The following is a 27,196-nucleotide window of genomic DNA, read 5'->3' as shown; positions in this document are numbered from 1 at the left end:
AAAAAAAAATTCAGACAAAAACAGCCATTCTCATTCGGAATCTGTTGATTGGAGTAAATTCAGTGGTTACAATACCACCACCGGCTAAGAATCAATCTCCCTGCAGTAGGGAGGTCAGGTCTCCTATTAGGTCACATAGGTCTTTCAGGTATAGGCACCATGTTTGAAGTCTCACACAAAATGTCCGTGTCACTTAAATTACACAATGTGGCAGTGTTTGTTTCATGGGGATAATCTTGAAAGAAGGGGCAAATAGAAAACAACCTGTTTGCATGTTATATGTGAGTACATTATTGAACTGTGCATGGGTTTGTGGGCATTGTAGCCCTTGTTAAAGAGAGGAATTCCACCAACAAAGCATCTATCAGTTCCCAGTTGCTCCTTGTGCTGAGGGTGTCTACTCCTTTAAACATGTACTGTTAGATCAGGGCCTTCTTCATCTACTGTTTGGCTCAAATGGTTTGAACTGAGTTTGGCTGTCCATCTCGTCCATCTCAGTTTTATTTCTCAGCCTCAGGATATGTGGGGTACTTGACTGTTTCTATCTTCTCTCGGACTTTGTAGGAGGGGTACAGGCCAGTCCTTCCCAGTTTTCTGTTGACACCTTTAGAATAGCCATCCCAATGATTTCCAGCCACACCAATGATATCTCCAGGTTCCATGGGGATTTCATCTGCAGTTCGAGGTTGGTGAGGATAAATGGCAATCTGGTTGTGGGCATTTTGGCCCCCAAAATAGTAGATGTCATCCAAAGAATGGAAGTTTGCAGAGGCATCAGGATGCAGTGTTTGCATGATCTCATAAGCTACTCGACAGACCTTGGGGATGAATGAAAAAACAAGCAGTTAATATACGTAAGATGTTCTTCACAGCAATTTGAAAGTCACTGCACAAATTGGTTAGGACTAGACTAGGACTTCGACTTGGACTGAGAGGATAAGAAGTAGTAGGTTCTGGTCACAAGTTGCTCTCAGATGGTGGTACAAGTCATTCTTCATCTCCGTGCTTGTCTTTTTCTTGAAACATAAAAGATTATTACAATTAAGGTTGCTGGGAGTAAAAATATATAATGCAAAATTACACTTTGAGAATATGACTCAGTTAATTTTATTAAACATTTATTATATGCTCCATGTTGGGCACTGGTGGCACAAAAATGAATATGACAGTTTGTGCCCTTTAAGAATTTAAGGTTTACGATTATAAATATTTTGCATGAATGTTGCTGCTCCCTGTCCTTCATTCAGTGTTAATCAGTCACATACTCTTTTTTCCTCATTTGATGTGGTTTCAGTATTCTTCGCAACAGAAATTCATGTAATTACTGACAATCAACGACCATTAGTAAATGAGCTAAAACATATTTGCCATTCTGTTCTAAAGAGTTTTAAGTGTGCTGTGTAGACTGCAGCAGTCTAGGACTGAAATAAGATGGGCTAGCTCTTGAAGAAGATAAATCTACCTGATGTATTTAAGGCTACTTAAAAAATTTCTCTGCTCAATGAATACCTACTGTGCTCACAGGATGGTAACTACAATTTCAAAATCTGAGCATCACTCCTTGAGCTAAAAGCTTGATGATACAGTTAAACTATATCTCCTTGGAAGGGTAACATTTTAAGCATTTAATAAATATATTCATTATAGTGTAAATGGGTTTCAGTGACTTTTCTAGGAATAGGTGAAGACTGAAGAGGAAATAGTATCATTTTACTTAGAAAATTCTTCTTTCATATATTGTAAACAGAGAACGCAAGTCAAATTTTCTTAAATTTCCAGTTGGGTTATCTTAGTTTTATTGTCCCTATACAATACTTTTACATTTATTTAAAAGTTTACATGAGGAAAAACATCAGGATTGTCAAAGCATTCTGAAGAAGATATCAAGCTTTTTCCACATTGAAGGAACTCATAAAGCCTTTACTGGAGTAGGTATCATTCCAAAAATTATTATCACCAGTCCATTTTAGACAACATAGTCTCAGAACTGTATTCCCATGAAAATGATGTAGTTTTCCTTCACATATTTTATTTTCTCTTCTAAGCATTTAGGCATACATAATTTCTATTTCTCGGTAGTTATTCTCTAGTTATTTCATATATTGCTCTGCTGAAATTCCAGTTGGCATATAAATCTGATTGGATCACTCATCAAAAACACATACACCAAACCCATAACACAATTAATTGCGACAATTAATCTCAAAGAGTGGTTGTGATAAGGTACTGCTTAAATTTGAAGTACACTTTCTTGCTAGGTAGAAATATAGTAGGATTTGAAGAGGAATTACATTTCCTTTCTTACTTTTTTTACAAAGCAATCAAGTGAGGCAAAGCTGGGTGTTTAATTCTCTCAATATCAGTGCATTGTTAGGTAGAAATGGATGGATTCTGGTTTCAGAGGGACTGTATGCAAAAGCAGAAAAGTATTTAAGTAACCTTAATTACTTCTTGTTTCTATTAAGTACTGTGAACAAGCCAAGTATTTTAAACAAATTTAGTAGGTGGCTTTAGTGGAGATATAGTCAACTACTCCTTCTTAACAACCAAATATTCTGTGCACTCAAATAGCATTCTTCCCAGAATCTTTACATTCTTTACAAAAAGGATCATTTCAAAATATTAGGAAAATTGCACCTCAGTCAAGAAAACACTGAAATCACACACATACACAGAACTCCAAGAACTTCTTGATCCAAATATGGCCAAAAACTATATGTCAGGTAAAAACACCCTATTATCACTTACCTGGGATGAAAAAGTACACACTAGGAAGTCTGCCTGCGAGAGAAAGTGTATATCCAGGATCACACCCCTAAGTGAATTTTCTGTGTATCGATTATGTAGTCCAGCTGACCAAGAGATAGAGTTATCACTAATAAATTCATAATTGGGGTACCTGAAAAAAAAAAAGAGAAATTTGTACATAGTCACTGAAATCACAGTATTCTACTAGTGTTCTATTAGCAGGGAGATATTCTTGTACCTACTCCTTTGAGTTACAAGGAGAGTTTTAAATATGGCATTCAACAGAGTAGTTGATAAAGCATCTTTGAAATTATCAGTGGGGCAGAAGTCATTCTGGAGAGCTCTGTATGTTAAGTGCTATTAGTGAGCATATAAAATACACATACATGCATCAAAATGTCCCTCATTAACTCATGACAGAATTGGAAACAGAAGGTTTCTTATTTTCTTTATAATGAGTGAGCTCTTAAGAGGTTTTCAAGCTGCTTTCATATTTGAGTGTTGAGCTTTTCTTTTAGAGTAAGAATGTTATGATTAAACTTCATTTAAATTCTTAATTTAGAATTTTTAATAATTCATATTTACCTCCTCTAACATCTTAAAACACCACCTAAGCCAATAATAGTTAATGGAATACTATTATAACACATTTATGAAGCAAATTCCTTGTAATGTCCACCAAGATTTTAGTAGTCTTGGCTCAATACGTGTTTAAAAATATTAAAACAGGAGATCTTCAAAAAGTCTACCATATGTTCAAATAATTCTACTCTGAGGTTTAATTATACTTTAGTATAGAGTGAATATATTTTCTCAGTGTGTTAGGTAGATCTTCAGAATTGAGTTGCAAATTTGGGGAAATTATATAAAAAGGGGATATTTGTATCTACTTTATATAATTTCGTAAGAATTAAATACATTAAGCAGTGTAAAGTGCATAGAAGAGTACCTTACATACAGTAAATGCTAAGCAATGCTTAATATTAGCTATGATTGGTAAACAAGATCTTCCTCTAGATGCCCAGTCTGGGTTTATTCCTTATATATCTCTGCTCAAATATTACCTTACTAGTGAGGAGCCTGACAATCTCTACCTTCTTTACCTGCTTAATTTTTCTCCAGGGCTCTTAATGTGATTTGACATAATATCATTTGACTGTTTATTCACTACCTGCATTTATTCCCTACCTCCACCATCCCTAACTGAAATGTAAGTTCTATAGAGAGAGGCATTTCAACTGCTTTGTTCACTGTTTTACTCTTAGCACCTAGAAGAGAATCTGGAATATAAGAGAATCAATAAATATTTATTGAAAGAAAAACAGTTCCTATTTATAATCCCTGAAATATCAGAAACCAGTTTTCAGCAGGTCCTTACATCACATTTCATTCAACATGATTTTGTTCCAACACTGACAAGGAGGAAAAACAAGTATTCCTGGGTGAGGTCACTGTCAGTGTGGAGTCTGCACATGCTTCCTGTCTGTGGGTTTTCTCTGGCTACTTCAGCTTCATCCCACTCCTCAAAGATATACATGCTGGGTTCACTGGAGTGTCTAAATTCTTCCACTCTGAGTGAGTGTGGGTGTGCATGCCAGTACACCCTGCAATGAAAGGGTGCCCTGTCCAGGGCTATAAGGACAGGCTCCATCTATCCATGACCTGGAACTGGAATAAGTGAGCTGGAAAGTGAACGGATGAATGAATGAATACAAATACTGCTTAATATCGTAAGTGTTTCTGACTGGCTTTCAGTGTCAGATCCACTGGCTTCATCATCAGTTTTGCTCTCTTCAGTTCCAAAATCAGGGAGAAGGAAATGTCACATTTGTTCTATAAGGAAAACCACCAAAAAAGCCTTTTAATGTGATTCTCGTGAAGTGGCATACCCAGGCATGGGGCTGAAAGAACAAATAAATCTGAAAAGGCTGGAGGATAAAGGAGAAGGGGAGTTGGTAAAACACACCAGTATAGGGTCTTATCCTTGAATAAAGACTAACTTTGTCAGTATGGCTAGGGTCTTCCATGAAATAAAGGAGTGACCTATTTACTGAGAAGTGACATTAACATTATTGTCTTTTCTAATTTAAAGTCCTTCCCCTGGAACCAAATCAAAAGATCACCTAAGTTCCTCAGGTCTTATCTCCATAAGCAAAAGGCCACTTAATGAAGGATAAAAAGAATGGAAAAGCCAAACATAAAGACGGTGCATGAAAGAGGGAGATCTTGCAGTTCTCACAGTGGACCTTTCTGCACAAGTATGTCTGTTTCTTGCCTTTTTTTTTTTTTTTCCCCCACAAGTAAGATCTGTAATCTTCTCCTGGAAGATTGCAGAGATTGGCAATGGTAATATTTTTTTTCCTTCTCTTTATGTCACCCACAAAGGACTAACTTGAAGTTGTAAACTAACATAAAATTTTCTTCTTCTCTGAACTGGGGGAAAAGTCTTTGCCAGGATTTCAGAGTACCTGGTATACAACTTCTTCAGGACCATATCTAACTATACTATATTTATCTGCAAAATTACACACCATCACATGACAGTCCCTAAAATTATGAGCCATACATTATCTTTTATTTCTTTTTGTATTCCCAGTGTGTTCTATGCCTGGAATATTGTTGTTCAATAAATTAGTGAAGAAATTTACCACACTTTACTGTTGATTCTTCATTTCACAGGGCAACCAAACCTTTGTGACAATTTTTCTTGCCACTGCTCACTTAAATGAACCTAATTTCAGGAAGCCTTCCTCTAGCATCTTCGATAAAGAACTAAATGTATACATATTTAATCTGAGCGATTTTTAAAGGCTTGTTTTTCTTACTGTTTGACTCCATCCCCAATCCCCACAATCCTAGAATATTGCATAGACAACTTTAATAGTTCTTATTTCCTTGACCTCCAATGATTCTGTTATTTAAGCAAATATAATAGTGAATTACCTCAGAGAGAGATCTCCACATTAGAGATGGCTGCATAATCACTGGGATAGGTACTAAAATCTCATGATGAACTCCATCTTAATTTAGAGAAACCTGCGGTATGACAACAAGCAGCAAAGTATTGCTGCTCATCGTCACACAGAAATCACATATATCAAGCTTATCTTGATCCCATTTATAAACGTATCATACCCAGAAAATGGATTCTTTTCTGACTATGAAAATCCTGTGAGTCATTTCAGGTAATTCTTCATCTCTTCACCCTCTTAAAGCAAAAATGCTATAATGACCGTAGACACTATGTACCTTGCTAAGAGATTAATTCATGCTTTTGGACTCCAAAAACAATTGACAGAGTTTTATGTTTTCCTTAGGTACCAAGCCAATCCTGAGAGGTGTAAAACATTTAACTCAGAGTAGAAAACTATTTATTTATGCAAAATAATGGAGAGAAATAGCATTTAAATTCCTGAGAAGACCTTTAAAATGACTCAGAAAATCAAATTTAAAAAGAATGTCCAGAAAAAGAAAAAATATGCATAAAATGTTACTACTACATTTATAACAGAACATGGAAAAAACTATTGCCTGGACTATCTTGAATGCATCTGGATAGTTACTAGCTGTTGACCACAAAGAGGAAACTCAAGTTTTACTATTTCCACATCCAAGTAGATACTACTGCCAGCTGCACTATAAGGGTAACTTGGTGTAAAAATATGCTGCACTTTTGATCAAAGCTATAAAGTGTTAAGTTCCTTTTACCTAAATACTCCCAAAGTTCACAAATCTAGTTTAAGGAAATAATGTAGATAATTTTAGGCATACACTATAGCATTATTTATAAAACTAAAAAAAAAGAAATAACCTAACTCTTCAATATGAGGAGAATGGTCAAGCAAGCAATAGCATATTCCTACACAGGATATGTAGTCATTAAAAAAGATGCTTACAATGATTTTTTTTTATTGACCTAGGAATAAATTGGTATATTAAGTAAGAAAGAGTTCAAATTATATAGAATACAATCAACTATTAAAAATGTGTAACTATATGAATGTCTGAGGAGAATTTGTCAATATACAAATAGTTGTTGCCAGGGAATAATGGGATTGTGATTAATATTTTTAACTTGACTGAATCCCTACCAACTTTCACATTTCCTAATAAGCATGAATTATCTTGCTAATCAAGGACAAAGAAAAAGGAAAAAAAAAACTATGATGCATTCAAGAACAAATAAAATTATATTTTTCAACCAAGCTACAAATTTAGCCTGGTATTTTAAAATGAAGAAGCACAGTAAGCCATTTCTACTTTGTCTCTCTGTAATAGATCTGATCAAACTGTAAAGGTATCTTTTAAATTGTTTTATTATGTTTTGTACCTAAATGTTAATAAGATTCACATGTAAAATCATCTTTACTTTATAGAAGAATTATAAGTTTGTAACTTGGTTTATACTTGGTTATTTGATGAATTTCTTAATCCTTTATTGCATGTGTGTGTGACAGAGAGAGAGAGAAAGAGCAACTTTTTTAAGGGGAAAAAAATTTATATATGGAGTGAAATTGGACTCTTAGGAGGCAGAAAAAGGATTTAAATTAATATCCAATGATTTAGATAACACATGCATATTAGAGTCCTCATTCTAACTTTATTTTTCTTCCATATCCCCACTTGTAACATAAAAAAGGAACCAGGAAATAAACTAATTAGTCAAATTGCTTAAACAATTAACTGCTAATAAAAGTATTTTCAATTTGGCAGGATTGAAAAAAACATAAGGCACTTACCAGAGCTAGGTAACTGCGTCTAAAGTGCTTATAATCTAGTGAAGGAGATAGAAGTAAGCTATTGCTGAACACTAAGATAGTGGAGGGTCACTTAGTCAAGGACTTATTGATGATTTCTAAAGCATATGGTATTTGTGTAGCGCTAAGCCCACAACTTTATAGTCTTAATTTCCTACTTTCACATACAGCTAAAATTGATATTAAATCAAGGCCAATTCTAGGTTCATTCAGATCCCATGATAAATTCCCAATTAGGATCAGTGTTTTATGTGTTTTCATAATACACCATGTTAACTCTATAGTAGCATTACTCACACTATAGAATAACTGTCTGTTTCATAAGTAGATTGGGAATTCCTTGAGAGCAAAGTGTCTTGCTTATCATGGAATCCCAGCACCTAGCACAGTGCCTGAAATATAGGCAAACTCAATAAATGATGGTTACTTTTCAATACAGACTCAACAATCCTTATTCTACCACTTACGAAGCTTATATTCTGACTCTTTACTTTTCTTTATAATAACTTACAAATTCCAGAAATTTTTATAAGATGAAAAGCATACCTTATATATGTTTGGAGTTGTCAATAATTATTGGTGAAGATGGTCAGATCCAAAGCGCAATATCTAGTTGTGTTTTATTGCTAACAGATGCATATAGTTGGTTAGCATTGTGGGCGGACTGTTTGCGACTCCACACAGTTTATATGTTGAAGTCCTAACTCCCAAAATGATGGTATTTAGAGATGAGGCAATTAGGGTTAAATAAGGTCTTAAGCGTGGAGGTCTCATGATGGAATTAATACCTTTACAAAGAGCTTGCTATCTCTTTTCCAAATATAAAAAGAGAGGTCATATGAGTACATAGCAAGATGGGAGCTGCTTACAAGCTAAGAGAAGAGGGTTCAGAATGAAATCTACACCTTTCAGGCACTTCAAAGATGTTTTGATTACATGAATGGCTACATAAGTACACAGTTGTTACTAAAAAAACCTCAAAAATCTGTAATAACATAACAAGAATCACAAGTCATGGAAGTTAAGGATTCCGTTCAACTGCAAAGAGGAAAGTCTACTCCAGAATCACTAGTTCTTCTAACTTACTTTGTTTTTGCCTCCTTTAATAAAGAAGGGTCATCTGTAGCCAAATACACTCTTTTTTTGTCCACTTGCATTCTGCGAGCGAGAAGCTGAAAATGTTCTTCAACGTGTACCATGTATTCCTCAATGGGATGGAAGGCGGCTTCTGTTCCCACTTTGTCTGTGCGTCTGACATGGACTCTGGGGGACAGAGGGAGAAGTCAGATTCATCAGATAATTTCTGATCCACTGGGTGCTTTTAGGGTGCTCAACTTTATATGCTTATTCATGGTGGTATTATGGGTATTCTAAAAAAATTTTCTTTCATTTTCACCCTTAGAAAAACAAACATAAAAAACCCCCTCAAATATATATATATATATATATATATATATATATATATATATCTTTAGAAATAAAGATTTTGAAGAGGGCTTTCTTATAAATAATGTAATTGACATAGGGGGAATACATGGAAGGGTCAGACTTCTACTCATACTAGGCAATGAACTACCAACCAGCTTTCCAGAAAAAATAATGGCTATAACTTAAGATTTTTCACAGCAAGTGATAACAAGATTTATAGTTGCTATTTTTTTTAAAGATTTTATTTATTTTTTTGTGTAGAAGATCTGGGGTGGGTCTAGGCCATAGGTGCAGGGAGTGAGAGGATTCACCAGAGAATGGGGAACAGAGCAGTTGGATTTACTGAAATACATTGTGGAGGGGAGCAGCAAGCAAGACAGGAGAAGTCTGCTACTCCACAAGTGGGTTAGCTCCCTGGGGGGGACTAGACTCAGACAATAGCAGTGATACTGCTGAGACTTAATCCCTAGGCCACCAGGGAGGCCCCACAGTTGCTATTAACAGAACATTACATAGGTTGTTCATAACAATTTGATGCCAGGTTTTTCTTTTCCTTATCTTATCTAATATAGTTAATTTAACTATGGAATTTAATGTTGTCTGAGAAAAACACTGACCTGCAAAGAATCTTTCTATAGCACAATCAACCCAGGCAAATCTTTTAAGACTTTTTAGTATTTTAAGTTCTTGTAACATTTCAGTCCTTTTATTGTATGCATAATAACTTTCCTCTCTCTGTTTTTCACACTACCAAACACAAGCAGATATTTGTCTCATTGCCCTATTTCAAGAAAGGCCTCAAAATTGTAAAATTGGGGACACAGATTTACAGGTCCTGAACAGAATAAGGCATTATTACTCTTCCATCGTAATGCTTCCAAAGTAATTATTCCACAAATTACTATCCATGCTTCATATGTGGAAAAAAAGAAAAAAGGTAGATCTATTTCCTTTTAGGTCACAATATAAGGGAATGCTTAGATGAAGCCTAAGGTCAACTTTTCATTCTGAATCTGGAGTGAGGGGTTGACTTCACTGGTGTCACTCTGACACCTTCACAGCTAGTCTTTGCATTCCAGAATATAGTACAGATGTGAATATTATCTTTTGAATACTTGTCATATTTCCTTCCTACATCCTTCTTATTCACTGCTTCTCTCAGGAAATTGGTATTGTCACTCTGCTCCACAGAGATGAAGCAGGACAGAAAGAACAATTTTTTTTTTAAAAGATTTATTTATTTATTTATTTATTTATACAAGCACTGGGTACAGTCAGAAGCGCGGGAGGGTGAGAGATTTCACCAGAGCCAGAGCAGGGAGCAGAGCAGGCAGAAGGACCGAAGTACACTGCTGAGGGGAGCAGCGGGCGGCAGGAGAGGTCTGCGCGCCATGTGGGACCCTCACCCTGTGGCCGGGGAGCAGACGGGGATCGAACCGGCACTGCAGAGGCTGCGGGCAGTTTCGCAACCCAGAGCTCAACCGCTGCGCCACCGGGGAGGCCCAGAAAGAACAATTTCAATGTAAAGTTCCATGAGAAGAAACACAATTTGATACTCTGATTTCAAAATGTACTTTCTGTAGCTCTAACATTTAGTATAGGGGTCAGAAATTTCTATGTCTGAAGACTAAGACACAAGGGAAAATATGGGGTAGAAAATATGAAAATAAAAATAAAAATGATGGAGAATTGTAATAATGTAAGAATCAAAGGAAGAGGAGACTTTTAGACAGTGGCAGAGCTTGACTAAGGGTAGGAAATCCCAGTTACACCAAAAACAATGAATATATGAATGAATCAGTGAATGAATTATAATGGAAGCATCTGAATGGTAGACCTGTGAAGGTTATTAGAAGTCATTTAATTTAACTCTTTTATCTGACAGTTAAGGAAACTGAGACTTCTGAAGACATTTCAGTGAATAAAAAGATAACAGAGACAAAGAGGCTAGTTACCCCACATACATTTCAACTCAGTTTTCATAAAGGTATGTTATTTGTTTACCTGCCTGACTTTTACTATTATCAACAGATATCAAACTCCTTTGGGGTAGGTAATCCTAGTGGCACCAAAAGCAATGGATATATGAATGAATGAATGAATGAGTAAACAATGGATAGACATAAACATCCAATTGTTATTAGCAGAAATATACCATGTAACCTCGTTTTTACTTTTTTGAATGAATGAGAAAAGTGGCAATTAGTGAAGTTCCAGAATGGTCAAGTAAGTTACCCAAGGTCATGTAACATATTACCGGTGAAGACTAGATGGAACCCCCAAGATTCCTGAATCCTATTATATACTTGTCACTATGGTCTACTACACCAATGTGGAAATAACTCAGCTGTCTACAGTACTTCAATTTTATGTATTTGGTGAATCCACTATTAAGTAGATATTTAATGGAAAATAGTAAGGGCAGCTTTCAGGAAATCCAAACAAAGTTATGAAGGTTTAAGTCTTTGTTTTGGCTATTGTCTGTTTTGCTGTACAGCTCTTTAATTTGATGTAGTCCCAGCTGTTTATCTTTGCCTTCACTATCACTGCTTTGGGTGATGTATCTGTAAAGGTATTTTTGAGGTGCATGTCATTTAGTGTTTCGCCTATATGGCCTTCTATTATTTTGTGGTTTCAGGTCTTATGTCTAGTTCTTTAATTCATTTTGAGTTGGTTTTTGTGCATGGTGTGAGGTAGTAGTCAAGCTTCATTCTTTTGCATGTAGCGACCCAGTTTTCCCACTTATTGAACAAACTTTCTTTGCTCCATTGCACATTCTTTGCTCCTTTGTCAAAGATTAGTTTATTGTAAATCTGTGGGTTTATTTCTGGATTTTCTATTTGGTTCCATTGGTCCATGTGTCTGTTCTTGTTCCAATAGCATGCAGTTTTGATTATTATGGCTTTGTAGTATAGTTTGAAATCTGCAAGTGTGATGCCTCCATTCCCTTCTTTTTTTTTTTTTTTCATGTGAGCTTTGGCTATTCAGGGTTTTTGGTGGCTCCATATGAATTTCATCAATAATTGTTCTATTTCTTTGAAGAATGTCATTGAAATTTTTATTGGAATAGCATTGAATCTGTAAAAGATAAACTCATGCAATTTGCAGCAACATGGATGGAGCTGGAAGGGGTCATGCTCAGATAAATAAGCCAGAAAGAAAAAGAAAAATACCAGATGGTCTTAGAAATTTAGAAAACGTAAATAAGGGACCAGGAAAAAAACTAATTGTAATAAAATAAAAATCAAAATCAACAAGCAACTATAGACCAGAAACACACTATGGGGTGGAGGGTGGGGAGGGCGGGGAGAGGAAGAGAAGAGGGATTAGGGTGAGAATAAGGGGAGTGGGAATTATATGGGGAATATAACTAAAATAAAAATGCATACATTGTGCAAAAATGAAAATCATGTAAGAATTATATAAAATATCTTTCCATTTCTTTGTGTCTTCTTCTATTTCTTTTAACAGTGTTTTATAGTTTTCTTTGTATAGGTCCTTTACCTCTTTTGTTAGATTTATTCCCAAATATTTGATTTTTTTTGTTTCAATAATAAAAGGGATGGTTTTTTTTATTTCTTCTTCTTCAGATTTATTGTTTGTGTATAGGAAGGCTACTGACTTTTGTGTGTTGATTTTGTATCCTGCCACTTTACTGAACTGATTGATGAGTTGAATTAGTTTTTCTGTGGAGTTTTTGGGGTTTTCTATGTATATTATCATATAGAATAAACATTATTAAAATGGTCATCCTACCAAAAGCAATATACAGATTCAATGCTATTCCAATCAAAATTTCAATGTCATTCTTCAAAGAAATAGAACAATTATTGATGAAATTCATATGGAATCACAAAAAACCCCGAATAGCCAAAGCTCTCCTGAAAAAAAAAAAAAAGAAGGGAATGAAGGCATCACACTCCCAGACTTCAAACTATACTACAAAGCCATAATCATCAAAACTGCATGGTATTGGAACAAGAACAGACATACAGACCAATGGAATCGAATAGAAAATCCAGAAATAAACCCACAGATTTATGGTCAACTAATCTTTGACAAAGGAGCAAAGACTATGCATTGGAGCAAAGAAAGCTTGTTCAATAAATGGTGCTGGGAAAACTGGGTTGCTACATGCAAAAGAATGAAGCTTGACCACTACCTCACACCATACAGAAAAATCAACTCAAAATGGATTAAAGAACTAGACATAAGACCTGAAACCATAAAATATATAGAAGGAAATATAGGCGAAACACTACGTGATTTGCACATCAAAGACATCTTTACAGATACATCACCCAAAGCAGTGATAGTGAAGGCAAAGATAAATAGCTGGGACTACATCAAATTAAAGAGCTTCTGCACAGCAAAAGAGACAATAAAAAAAACAAAGAGAAACCCCACTGACTGGGAGAACATTTTTGCACCCAACACTAATGATAAAGGACTGATCACAAAAATCTGCAAAGAGCTGATGAGACTCAACAACACCAAAGAAAATAATCCAGTCAAAAAATGGGCAGAAGAGCTAAAAAGAAACTTCTCTGAAGAGGAAATGCAAATGGCCAACAGGCATATGAAAAAATGTTCAACATCACTTGTCATCAGGGAAATGCAAATCAAAACTACCATGAGATACCATCTTACACCAGTGAGAATGGCACATATTAAAAAAACTAGCAACAACAAATGTTGGAGAGGTTGTGGAGATAAAGGAACTCTCCTGCACTGTCGGTGGGAGTGCAAACTGGTCCAACCACTATGGAGAGCTGTGTGGAGATTTCTTGACCTACTAAACATAGAGCTTCCATATGATCCAGCAATTCCACTCCTAGGTATTTACCCAAAGGACACAGAAACATCAATTCCAAAGAGCACCTGCACACCTATGTTTATAGCAGCACTGTTTACAATAGCTAAGCTTTGGAAACAGCCCAAATGCCCAAAAATAGATGACTGGATCAAGAAGATGTGGTACATATATACCATGGAATATTACTCAGCATTCAAAAAAGATAAACACATGCAATTTGCAGCAACATGGATGGCACTGGAAGGGATCATGCTCAGTGAAATAAGCCAAAAAGAAAAAGAAAAATACCGGATGGTCTCACTCATAGCAGGAATCTAGAAAACTTAAATAAGGGACCAGGAAAATGAAAACTATAAGAAAGTGAAAATCAAAATCAACAAAAAACTATGAACCAGAGACACTTTTTGGGGGGGCGGGGGGCGGGAGGGGAGGGATTCGGGTCAGAATGGGGGGGTTGCAATTGTATGGGGAATATAAAAATAAAATTTATTATATAAAAAAAAGAATTATATAAAATAAATTAATTTAAAAAAAAGGTTTAAATCTTGGTTTTGCCTTTATTAACTCAGGAACTTTGGACCAAGATATTCTTTGCCTAATACTGATCTATAAAATGATTCTATGCCTACTTGATAGAATTGTGTTATAGGATTAATGAAATAATGTAATTGAAGGTATTTTGCTAATTTAACTACTATATATGGTTATCTTTTAAGATATTCAAATATTACGATTATTAAGCCTTTCCTGATCCAGATGTAAGTATATTTCCCTCTCCTTAATCTCTCTTTGTACCTTTTATGGTTCTCTCAGAGTATTTATCACACTCTACCATATAATGTTAGTTGTGTAAGTCTCTTTTCCCACAGATTGCAGCAAGCTGGAAGGAGCCATTTTTAAAAATTTAATCTCTGACCCCATGCAGCATATACTCAATATATGTTCTACAAATATGTGAATGAATCAAAATCTGTATTAATATTTATCTATAGTTGACTTTATTACAAATAGTATAAGCTACAGAATGCCATAGTCTAACCAACATGTTTATTTTCAGGAAATTTTATTTAAATATCAGTCTGTCTGAAAGGCAGTAGTACTTTATAGTAGAATTTTTCCATAGAAATAATTTTTTTATCCTTATATTAAAACGTTATCATTTTTAAGGTAGATATTACCATAATTATTTTATAGATGGAAAAAAATCAAAGCCCAATAGCAATTTTGGCTCAGAATTAGGGGAAAACCAGGAGTATTAACCAGGTCACCTAACTCAATAGTCCAGTATTCTTTCCAATAAGCAAAAAATATTTCCCATAACGTGAAAGTTGGCATAAGAATCCAGGAAAACTCCTCTTTCAGTAACTCTTTATATATATATATACAGAAGCACAGGCTTGTAAGCAAAGATACTCACTTGGGTTTTTCCTGCTCCTGGGACTTTTTGATACAGCCCCCTTAACATAAGCACAAGACTGAACTTGTATGTACATGATGACTCCCAAGTGGGTCAAAAGATAATTTGAAATAATAACCTTAAAATTATCTCATATTTTAATTGATAGCCCTGTTTTCAAAATAGCTTCCAATAGAAAACAGAATATCAAAAATACAAAATAATAACTGGCAATTATGGAGACTAAGAATACAGTGCAACAGAAAAGCTACCAATGTGACAGTTTCATTCATCATGTGCTATATTCAAAATAAATTCACTGATTTCTCTGGGAGAGTGAGCTAATTTCAGAAATATGGGTTTATTATATTTTCTGAATGAATAAGAGAACAGATAAAGAAAGGTGACAAAGTATGATGACTCAGTTATTCTAAGTAACAAAGAACGGTCTCCATTGTGGCTTAAGGTAAACTTGGAACCTGTTTTTGGGTGAGGCTATAAAAATGAACTATATATTATAAAGTTCATAACATTACAAAGGTATATATATAATCCTGCTATTACATTTCATTTTGTGAGGAAAAAGTCAGATTCTTACCCAATAACTGGATGTTTAAAGCCAAGTTTCTTGGTGGCCTCCTCTATTTCTTTTTCAAGCCACGGTTGAGGGCGGATCAAGTATTTGACAAACTGGGACACCCACCACACCGCAGGATCACCATGCACTCGCACAAGTCGGTCTGCAAGGTCTTCTGGTACAGCCAGGGGTAAATACGGAGGACGAGGATGAAGACTGTCTACAATGGGGAGCTCGACCACCTGAACATTTTTGTCCTTAACTTCACCTGAAAGAATATCAAAACATATTGTTACCATATTGTATTTCCCATACAACTATGTTTAACAAGAACTCACTCTGGTACTTTTATCCTCATAGCAATTCTAAAGAAGTATTGTAATTTTTACATTATAGAGGAAGATAAGTATCTTGCTCAAGGTACTAGCTATAAAAGTGACAGGGTTGAATTTCACCTTCAATCTCAAGGCCATGGCCTCTTTCTCTCCTATAATAATATGCTGCCATATCAGTATCTCATACCCAAGGTAAAGATGATATCCAGCACTCAAAATATTTAACTGGAGAATAACCATTATTGACAGTGGGTTTAGCCAGTTAGACAAAGAACTATTTTTTTGTTAACTGTTGCTGAATTAGACAATAAAGTGGTCTCTTAACTTCCAGCTTGTCATTATAGCAAATGGCATTACTTTCATGACAGAGTACAATGAATCTAGAGAGCCCTAGAGATTATAGTTACAAGCAAAATATCCATATCTTTTAAAGAAAAAAAAATTCAGTGACTATTTTTGGTTTTTTTTTGGCCAAAATAGATCTATTATGTTCTCAGTTTTGATAATAATAGAACCTGTGCTGATTATCTGCCTGGATATTAATTTAAAATAACATACTAAATTTCATAGATGATTAGTTTTAGAATCCAACTTCTATATATCATTAATGTTGCTGCTGTTCTATCAACTTTATAACGCAATGAGAAGAGCAAACCAAAGTGTGATAATCAGCACGCTTGGAGATTACATAATAAAGACCACCTAATAATTGAGTAATAGCTAGAAAATAAAAAGAAACCAAGCAGAGAAACTTCACTAATATAAAATGTACTGAATCAAGTTTTCAATAACAGAATATATTAACCTGAATATACAAATAACTCCAGTTAAGATATTGTCATGATGCATAAGAAATTAGAATCATAGCTAATCACTGGACCATTAAAAAAACTGCACTTTAGAGAATAAATCTCAAATCAATTTAAAATATATTCACAGAATGAAACACAATTCTCAAATTCTGTTTTCTTGCATGTATACAAAATGTTTTAATGTAAATTACATAATCTGAGAATGTAACCATTCAAGCCAAGTGCATGGTTGTTAGAAAGTCAGCTGGCATAACTAAGAATTAAAAAGGTCTGGTTAATAGTCTGTCTCTCTGATATATAAACTCATTTCAGGTTTCTTAAAACATGGCATTTGTTGCATGAATAAATAGCAGAAAAAAAATTGACCACCACTACTACAGTTTTGTAAGATGCCAATTATAAAGGAGTTGGGAAACTTAACCAGATGAGAAACTGTAATCATGAGTATGTGGGAAAAATACTAATATAGACTAATTTACATTAAGTTCTAATTGTCCCCAGAAGGCAAGAAAAATTGGGGTGCTTTCCCTGATGTAGAGATAAGTAGTATATGTGTGAGAGGAAAAAAAGAAAAGAGAAAGGTAGTTTATTTCCTATAAAAAACAGAAAGAAAGGAAGTCCTAGTTTGTAATAGGTGACCACGAACAAAAACAAAATTGTTATTTCTTCCAAACAAGGTTATTCTAAATGTTCAGTGAAACTAGCTCCCTCTTTTATCCAAGGCCTCCACTTCCTTACAGCTGGTCCTGTTGACAGCTTTTAAAACAACTGGAAGCCATATCTTTAAGACAGAGAAGTCTGTTTGTCTTTACTGTTTGTTTTCATTCATTCACGTGTTAAGCTATTTATTAATATTGTGATGAGCCCAGCAGTATGCTGCAGAGGACTCAGTGGTAGCATGGATGTTATCTGCCCCAAGTTTCTAATACAAAAACCTCACACAGAACTAGATTGCTTTCAGTGAAAGAAAAATAAACAAAATACCATCACCAACAAACATGTCATCTAAAGGTATCAATACTTGATACCTGGTTAAAAGGATATTTATAGTTATAGATAAAAAAAGTGGCACAGAATAAAAGTTTAGCTTTCTCAGTAATATATTTCAAAGTGAAAGAATAACAGTACATGCTATGCTCAAAGGTCCCTACTTGTTTATCATGTTTATTTGATTGTACTATCTTACTATTTAGTATTTAAAAAAAATCACATTTCTAAAAGTTAATTTATTTTGTACATGGTAATTATAAATGCAATTTTACTGCAAACAAAACCATGTTATTAAATTTAAAAGAATTTAAATCTGGAACAGACACTGGATATAATCTTACTTAGTTTTCTAAACTTTAGTCATTTGTGCATTGCCTTTATAATTTGTAACATATCCTTAAACTATCTGTATTAGTGAATGTTTTAAAAATTTATTTTTAAAGTGTAAATTATGTTACAGATGGTAACTATAAATATAATTTCAATGAAAACAAAAGTATGTTATTAAATTCTATATAGATACTATTGCTTATGCAGGGTTCTAAGCTCAAGTCAGATTTCTGTTAAGGAAAACAAAAGAGAATTAGTGAGTTTTTAAGGGGGTAATAACTTCATTTCCTCTTACATCTCCTGCAAGTTTGAAACCAAATAAGAAAGAGAGGAATAAGATGGCAGTTAAAATGTCAGCTTGATTATCAATAAGGATAAGATGGAGAATGTGGCGCTGTGTGTTTGATATAGGGACTATAGGTTTCTAAGCAGTTTTTGTCAACACTGTGTTTGTCAATACTGTCCGCTACCCAGTAGAGGAGGAAGAGCATGTCTTCTGACAATGGCCCATACATAAGGGAAGCCAGAAAGGGCTGTGATCACATGTTTGGTTCCTCTTCTCAAACTGAGCAGTTGTATAATACATTATTTCCCTTCCAAGTGGAGGGAAATGAGGTAGACAGAAGGGGAAGTATTACTGTACTTCTAAGGAATGGAATTAATTTTAATTTCCCTTCTATAGCAACTCTCGAGAAATGGAGGATTCACAGTACCTGCCCTACTCATGTCCACCTCTACCACCTATTATTTAGTGTTAAAGAGCTTTCATAGATATCTTGATACCAAATTGAGACTTTATCTTAAAACAAGAATAACTTTCTCAACTATGTGACTCAATATTTTAATGTTTTATAAGGAAATTATCTGAAATTATCTCATATACTAACTAAAATCATCACTAGTAATTGATGGTAGGTTTCAGAGTTTGATAAACACAGATTTATTTAAACTCCTTAATTTTACAGAGGAAACAGAATGAAAGAAGTTAAGTGAACTTTTCAAAGGTAATATAGCTATGAAAAGAGCCAGGTTCAGATTCTTTGTGTTTACTACATTCTACTTTCTGTAACCTACTTTTTTTTTTTTTAAAGAAACATTGTTTTACATTCTTGTTCATGTTTTGACATTATAGGATTTCTCCCCTCAGGTGTGGTCACCATAGATCTCCCACTACCAAACCACCCACAGTCCACTCTCTCCCACCACCACCATTCCCACCCTTCCTATTCCCCCTCTCCCAACACTACTGGATATCTTAGATCTATGATTAGCTTTCTAGGACTGGTTTTAAAGTTCATCTTTGACTCTTTGTTTGGTTTCTCTATATTCCACATATAAGTAAAACCATCCGGTATTTATCTTTCTTCTTCCGGCTTATTTTGCTTAGTATAATCCCTTGCAGATCCCTCCATGTTGCAGCAAATGGCATGAGTTAGTCTTTTTTGATTGCTGAGTAGTATTCCATTGTATGTGCTTTGTGTTGGTGTGTGTGTTAAGTTTGTGTATATATGTATACATGTATACATACACATGTATATACATATATATACACATATACATACACATGTATCTTCTTGATCTACTCATCTTTGGGGGCATTTAGGTTGTTCCTATATCTTGCCTATTATAAAATAGTACTGCAATAAACATAGGAGTGCAGGGAACTATAATTTTTAAAAAGCATTTAAATATGGCCACTTGGATCAATCAAGAGTGCCCTGTTATTGTATTAAGTCTTTAATGTTGTTTAGCTGATAAGAGACTACTCACAAAGATGTACAAAGTGCTCACACAACTCAACAAAAACAAAGTGAACAATCCAGTCAAAAAATAGGTAAAAGAGCTAAAAAGATACTTCTCCAAAGAGAAAATGCAAATGGCCAACAATTAAAAATTGTTCAACATCACTTATAATAAGGGCAATGCAAATCAAAATCACAATGTGATACCACCCTACACCAATGAGAATGGCTCAAATTTAAAAAAACTAGCAACAACAAATGTTGGCAAGGATGTGGCGAGAAAGGAACTCTCCTACACTGCTGGTAAGAATGTGAACTGGTCCAATCACTATGGAAACAGCTGTGAGGAGGTGCCTCAAACTACTAAAAATGGAGCTACCATATTATCCAGCAATTCCACTCCTAGGACTCTACCCAAAGGACACAAAAACATTAATTCAAAAGGATACCTGCACCATTATGTTTATTTCAGCACTATTTACAATAGATAAGATATGGAAACAACCCAAATGCCCAAAAATAGATGATTGGATCTAGAAGATGTGGTACATATACACAATGGCATATTACTCAGTAATAAAAAAGGATAAACTCATGCCATTCGCAGCAACATGGATGGAGCTGGAAGGGATTATGCTCAGTGAAATAAGCCAGAAGGAAAAAAAAAATATCGGATGATTTCACTTATAGGAGGAATACAGGGGAAACAAATAAGGGATCAGGGGAAAAAAGTAATTAATAAAAAAACAAGAATTAATAGGCAACTTATAAATCAGAGACATTTTGCAGGGGAGAGGGAGGGAAGAGCACAGGAGACTATGGTGGTGCACGGGTGAATTTGTGGTGGGAATATTACAGGGACTACACCTGAGAAGAGAAATTATACATTGTACAAAAATGAACAATGATGTAAAATATAAATAAATTAATTAATTAAAAGACTGATTTTTTTAAAAAAAAAAAAGCACTGCATGAATCTTTCAGCAAAAGAATGTTGTAAGTCACCCACAAGCCAGCTATTCCTTTGTAAAGAATAAAGAATCCGTGTAAACTGATTCTTTAGCCTAGGCTTTCCTTGTGCTTTAGCCTGGGTTTTTACACAACTGACTATTTAGTTCAACTTGAGTTGATTTGGTCATTATTATCTTGGGGACTCATTTTCAAGACGATCTCCTCTTGTGGATAATCCTGTTTTATTAGGTCATCTCTGCTAAGGGGAGATCAAACTCAGAGGCTTGTTAGTACACACTTAAAGCCCTCTGCTAGGTGCATAGTTAGCTCTTTGAAAGACTATCTCAATAGCTGCCAGCAAGTATCTCTAGAGAAACCCTTTTTCCTGCTAGCCAATTTATAACAGTCCTGTTTAAATGCATTAGTCTGTCATCATTCCATGTGACATATGACAGAGACACTACTCCTGGAGCTAGTCAAGTAGAATTTCCAGTCTTCAGCAGACTCAACACAAAGGGTTTAAGATCGACCATGAGTGAACAGGTTCTGTTCTAACAAAAAATGTTTTAGGGATGAAAAATTTTGGAGCTTAAGTCCTTCGGATTTCTTCTGCACTCGCTGTCCTTTTTCTTCAGTTGCTATTCAGCAACCACTACCACTTTGCTTGTGAGAGAAGAACTCAGGAGGGAAATTCTCCTGAAGACAGAACTCACAGAGACCAGAAGATAAAAAAAAAAAAAAGAAAAGATAAAGAGGTATGAGAAAATGTTGCCAATTGAGAAAAATTCTCTAAGACATTACAACCTGGAACTTAAATTTCACTCAGAGGAGGAGAGGATTATTAGTAGTAACTTTTTGGTGATTCTCAAAAGCTATCTACTTTCTGGACTCAAGCCTCTCAAGATTTCTCTCACTACCCACATAGGTCCAGATTTCCCCCAAATAAGTACTGAGGGGTAGAATGAGGTTTTAATTACTTCCTCTTGATTGCCTTCAATGATTATAGCTGCTATCACCATCACATGCAACAGTCATTCCAAGGACTGTGCCAACTGCTGAGACTCACGGCCCTATTTAAGGCTGGTGCGGGGAGAGACATCAAGCAAATTATTGTAAGGTAAATGCCTATTCATGCAGTACCTTGACTGTAATGTGTAGTGATTAAAAATATAGGCTTTATAATCACAAAAACTGGTGTTCAAAATACTCTACAAGTTAACAGTAATATTAAATGGTTATTCATATATACATTTATATATTTAATATGTTTACATATTTATAAATACAACCTAGAGAGGTTATATTTAGGTTTATTCCAGTTTCTTCATCTGGAAAATGGCATTAAGAATAGCACACTTCACTCATCTATAAAATGGGATTAATAGTGCTTACTTATCAAGATATTTTCTGGATGAGATATTACATGGAAAAAAGCTGAACATGATTCTGGACATGGTAATTCTCAAAATACATTAATCTTTATTCTGGGATCAATTCTGCTAAACAATTCTCAAAAACTGGCTTGGTCCAGGATGAAATTAATTTCCAAAATACTATATTCTCTGAAAAAAATTATCAGTGTCCCAATTCAGCAAGCCAAATATATATTCCCAGATATACTAGATATAAGGAGCTATAAGATGTATACTCAGAGGAAATCTTACTCATACAGCTTACCACAAGCACTGAAATAACGAGCAGCAACTCCTAGCCATCTGAGAGTTCTGACATTGTCATTACTAACTTGGCCCAAATTCTGTTATAAACTGAAAGCGCAAAAGAGCAGTAACTTGATTAAAATAGTAGTACTTTCTGTTCATATTGTAGCAAAGAATTTGATGCTTAAATTTTATCCATGAAGAATCTAGACTTGTAGGATTTACATTTTCTTTAATACTATGTGGACAAATATGACTGACTAAATTTTATGAGGCATTCAGAGACTGGTTAGAGAATGCAGGAGTAAAAGGAGATCAAGACCAAAAACTAGCTGGCTGTGGTAGATATTTAGAGGCCTGAGGTTGATTTTACTTGGACACAAACAATGGTCATTTTTTTAAAAAAAAAACTCACATAACTATATGAGGTCAGTTCTTTGAGATTTTAACAAGATGACATTCATATTTATGTCCTCACTTAATGTCTGAACTCTGTTCTCATTTAAAATATGAAAGAGAGTTATACTGTTAAAATGGGTGAACATCTGGGCACTTTCCTTTGTTTTTCAACCACTGCAGCTGATAAAGATATCTTTTCGGACTGTCGTCACCTGTCATATGCATTCTATCACTGCTCTACTTAAGTAACAACTCAAAAGACTGTTATTACTGCCAGTTTGAAGTCTTCAACCAATTGAGCGAAAAGTTCTAAATTCAATCATATGAAGCACAGTGCAGTGTTAGCAACTTTCTTAAGAATTAGCATATCACACTAAGGGAATGATGGTGCAGCATTCTTATGAGATGCTTGCTGCTTTTACCAGCAGTAGAGATGCTTTGCAATGGCAACTAGATTCATGGTTCGATGATACTGACCTCGATGATACTCTGACAGACTTACCTCTAGATAGGGACCTAAAAGAAAGGCGAATGGAAAATATGTAATATCAGAGTGACTTATAGTTTAGAATAAAGCTGGGAGGACAGTGGCAAAAGAAAAAAGACCAAAGAAATTTGTTTGCTTCGTGCCACTAAACAGAAGTCTCCCTGCAGTCATTCTCAACATTTCTGAAACAAATTTAGTCATTTAACTTTCACATACATATGTAAGTTACTTTGCCAAAAGGTTCCAGACAGTTTACAGACAGCTTGCTCATAAAAGGATATTGCCAACAATTTCTTCGATGATTCAGATTACATAGACCCTAGAGCTTCATGGCTAGAGGTTCAGGTTTTTTTATTTTGCTTTTTAATAATTTAGTATTTATTCTAACTTAGAACCTCCTTCCAAGTCAAAGGATCCCAAAGAAGGACTCCTACATAGCTTTTCTCACTGTCAAAGCAGTAGAAAGACAAGGCTTCATCTCACCAAACTTACTGGAGTCAAACCTCAACCTGTCCTCCCCCCCTCCCACCCCCCACCCTGCCCCGATCTCTTAGGAGAAATCACAGTTCCATTCTCATTTTACTCTTATTCTTTTACCACATGTCTTGGCTCCTTTAAAGAAATAGCCAGGAGGAAGGAGCTCAAAGCAATATTTGCCTTTTATTCTTTTATTTCAGAATCACTGAAAGAGATGACTGAGAGTGCAGGTGTATTCCAGGATGTTACAGAATAGAGCTGTCAGTTGGCATGTTTTAGGGGAACTTTATAGCTGCCTCTGATTAGCACATAGTTGGAGAATTAGGAATGAAGTGTTTCATGCTGGATTTTTAGCCACTTATAATTCTACTGCTAAGTTATCATACAATTATGTTAGATCAGGAAGGCCTAAATTTGGGTTTCCAGACAACAGGGTAAAGGTTAGTCCTAAGAAATAGGGAGTGAAATTAGAAATTCTGGCTAAACCAGAAAGAATAAAATGAAAATATAGTTGTGATAGGAAGAAGGAAATAGTAACAGTTAAGACATCTGTGAGACGTGAGGTGGGCAAATTAATCAGCACAAATAAAAGGCAATGCAAAAGCATTAAACAAATTGCTGGATAAAATAGACAAGTGTCTGCGCCTACTAAAACAGGGACTGGAGCAGCAAATTTTCCTGTATTGTATGTTAAACCAATCCAGCAGCTCCAAAATTCACCCTGACATCATTTCCATCATTATCTCTTTTAAAAAAGTTTTTGAAAAGTTTCAATTGGCTTGAGTAAGTTACAGTAATATTCTTATTATCTCACTTATTCCTATTATTATCTCACTTATTCCTATTCCAGCAGAACAGAATGTTCAGTTAATTAAATATACTTGTTAACAAAGAGACTTGCCCTATCAGATACAGATTACAAATGTTTTTTCCTGTAATTTTTTTCCCTCCACCAAACCACCCCTGCCCATACCTCATCTGCCCCCCGTGTCCCTGCCCTTCGTCCACTCCCTCTGGTAACCATTATCTTCTTTTAGCCAGTTCAGGGTTTATTCCTGTTGTTTGCATGTAACTGTTGTTTGTGTTTTTTTTGGTATTTATATTCTGCAAAATGGGTGAAACCATCAGAAATCTTTCACTTTTTGACTGATTTCACTTAGCATGATCACCTCATGGTCCATCCACTTTTGTCCCAATACCCAGTGTTTCATCTTTCTTCACAGCCGTGTAATAGTCCATTGATAATATGCTCTACAGTTTCTCTGTTCATCTGTTGAAGGGCACTTGGGTGTTTCCATAACTTGATTAATTGTGAACAATGCTACTATGTACATAGGTCTAAATATTTTTGTATTAAAGAGTTTTCATGAGGGCCTCCCAGGTGGCGCAGCGCTTGAGTGCTGGGCTGCGAGGCTGCCCTGAGCCTCTGCAGAGCCAGGTTGATCCCTGGCCCGCCCGGCGAGGGTCCCATATGGCGTGCAGACCTCTCCTGCTGCGCCCGCTGCTCCCCTCAGCAGTGTATTTCGTCAGTCTGCCTGTTCTTGTTCCCCCGCTCTGTCTCTGGTGAATTCTCTCACCCTCCTGCGCTTCTGGCTATTACCCAGTGCTTGTATAAATAAATAAATAAGTAAATATTTTAAAAAAAATTCTTAAAAAAAAATAAAAAAAAATAAAGTTTTCATGATATTTGGATAAATGCCTTATAGAGGCATTGCAGGACCTTATGGAATTTCTATTTTTATTTTCTTGAGTAAATTCCATACCATTTTCCACAGCGGGCTATACCAGCTTGCATTATATACATATATGCAATGACACATATATGCAATGATATATATATTATATACATTATGTATGGATACATGCTATGCATTTATTTTTTATTTATATAAAAGCAAAATGGAACTTGGTTTATTTCTGATTTCTTTGTCAAAACATAAAAAGGTGACTGTAAAACAAATAAGATGAGACAGAGGTGTGGGTGGAGGTGGTCAAGAGAAAGGAGGGAGACAGGAGCAAAGGCAGGAGGGATCCTCTGGAAAGGGTCAAAAAAAGAGTAAATAAAGCCTAATTTTACAAAATAGAGAGAATTCTTAAGAACTCATTTATCCCAAGAGAAGATAAAAGTCAGAAAGACATCATGGATGACAACCATATCTCCTCTAAAACGTCACTAAGAAAGACTGCTGTTACATAAGAATCATGAATTGGATGAATCAATGATATGGCCCCAATGTCCTGCTTAGGCTTTAATATACAGGAGACAACATATACAATAAAAGACTGTATTATATTTTGGATGTAAAAGATGCTTTTTCTTTATGTACTAACAAACCATTATTCCTTTTCCTTGCAGTATGCAGATCAGAGGCAGATATACCACAGAATAAGAAAAGGATGGGAAGAGGAAGAACAGAGTATTACTTACGCTGCTGATACCACTTGCTTTGCTAGAATAGAATATAAAATTCATAAAATAAAGGATATTGGAGTTCTGAAGCTAGCACTTCATAGTTAAATTTTGTTAAAACAAAACATGTGCATAACTATTACCTCTCACTAATATCAAACAACAAAAGTTTTTATTGAGAACTGTTTTAGTCAAGGATCACTGGTTACAAGGAATAAAAATCTAGTCAAAGTAGATCAATAGGAGATTACTGTATGAATACAAGAAAACTGCCAAGAAACAGAATAGGAGGCACAATTCTAGCTTATAGAAATGGAGAAACCTGCAGGTCTTCCATCTGTCTGTAGTCATATAGTCTATGTAGTCAGCATACACTCTTTATCCAACTGTTCCTTTGCTCAAGGTTCATCTTAGAATCAACTTCAGTCTACATAATTTTACAACTTAGTATCACCCTATTATAAGCTGTCTGGTAATAATATTCATAGCTACTAAGGCCATGTCTTGTACACTATGCTAAATGCTTATAATAGCATTTTCTTTTAGTTACCAAAATGACCCTATATGACAAGTATACTTATAGATGATATAAGTCAAAGAGTTAGACTCAAGATCCATCAGATTCCACAACTGAAGTGCTCAGCTGAGCACTAAGATTAGATTACACCTCACTAGAGAATTTTGCTGGTATAGGCCTGGCCTAAAAGATTAGTTTCCTGGGGTCAGGATACCACCTTGGCCTCTAGAACTATGAGTCTGTGTGTGTGTTTGTCTCTCTGTGTGTGTATGTGTGTAGAGGGGAGGTGAATTTACACAATGCACAGGAAAACAAGGGCTATATCTGCCAAGCAAATGCTATTAGTTGGGGCTTGGGGGAGTTAAT

At 35.2% G+C, this 27,196-nt stretch overlaps 1 protein-coding gene across 2 annotated transcripts in view; it reads right to left on the bottom strand.

The window, feature by feature from the left end:
* Nucleotides 1-500: 500 nt before the first annotated feature.
* FUT8 (fucosyltransferase 8) overlaps nucleotides 501-27,196 on the bottom strand; it is a gene marked incomplete at its 3' end in the record, with an annotated part of 109,712 nt that continues 83,016 nt past the window's right edge. For both annotated transcript variants that reach the window (XM_084239834.1, XM_084239835.1), the window contains exons 6-9: nucleotides 15,744-15,990; nucleotides 8,592-8,768; nucleotides 2,749-2,899; nucleotides 501-818 (exon numbers count right to left, since the gene is read on the bottom strand). In XM_084239834.1, coding sequence (XP_084095960.1) covers nucleotides 501-818; nucleotides 2,749-2,899; nucleotides 8,592-8,768; nucleotides 15,744-15,990 — 893 coding nt within the window. The remainder of the gene's footprint in view (nucleotides 819-2,748; nucleotides 2,900-8,591; nucleotides 8,769-15,743; nucleotides 15,991-27,196) is intronic.

Source organism: Talpa europaea (genome assembly GCF_964194135.1).
Source record: "Talpa europaea genome assembly, chromosome: 8".
Taxonomy (NCBI): domain Eukaryota; kingdom Metazoa; phylum Chordata; class Mammalia; order Eulipotyphla; family Talpidae; genus Talpa; species Talpa europaea.
Note: the sequence above shows the minus strand (reverse complement) of the source record. Positions and strands in the feature narration are given on the sequence as shown.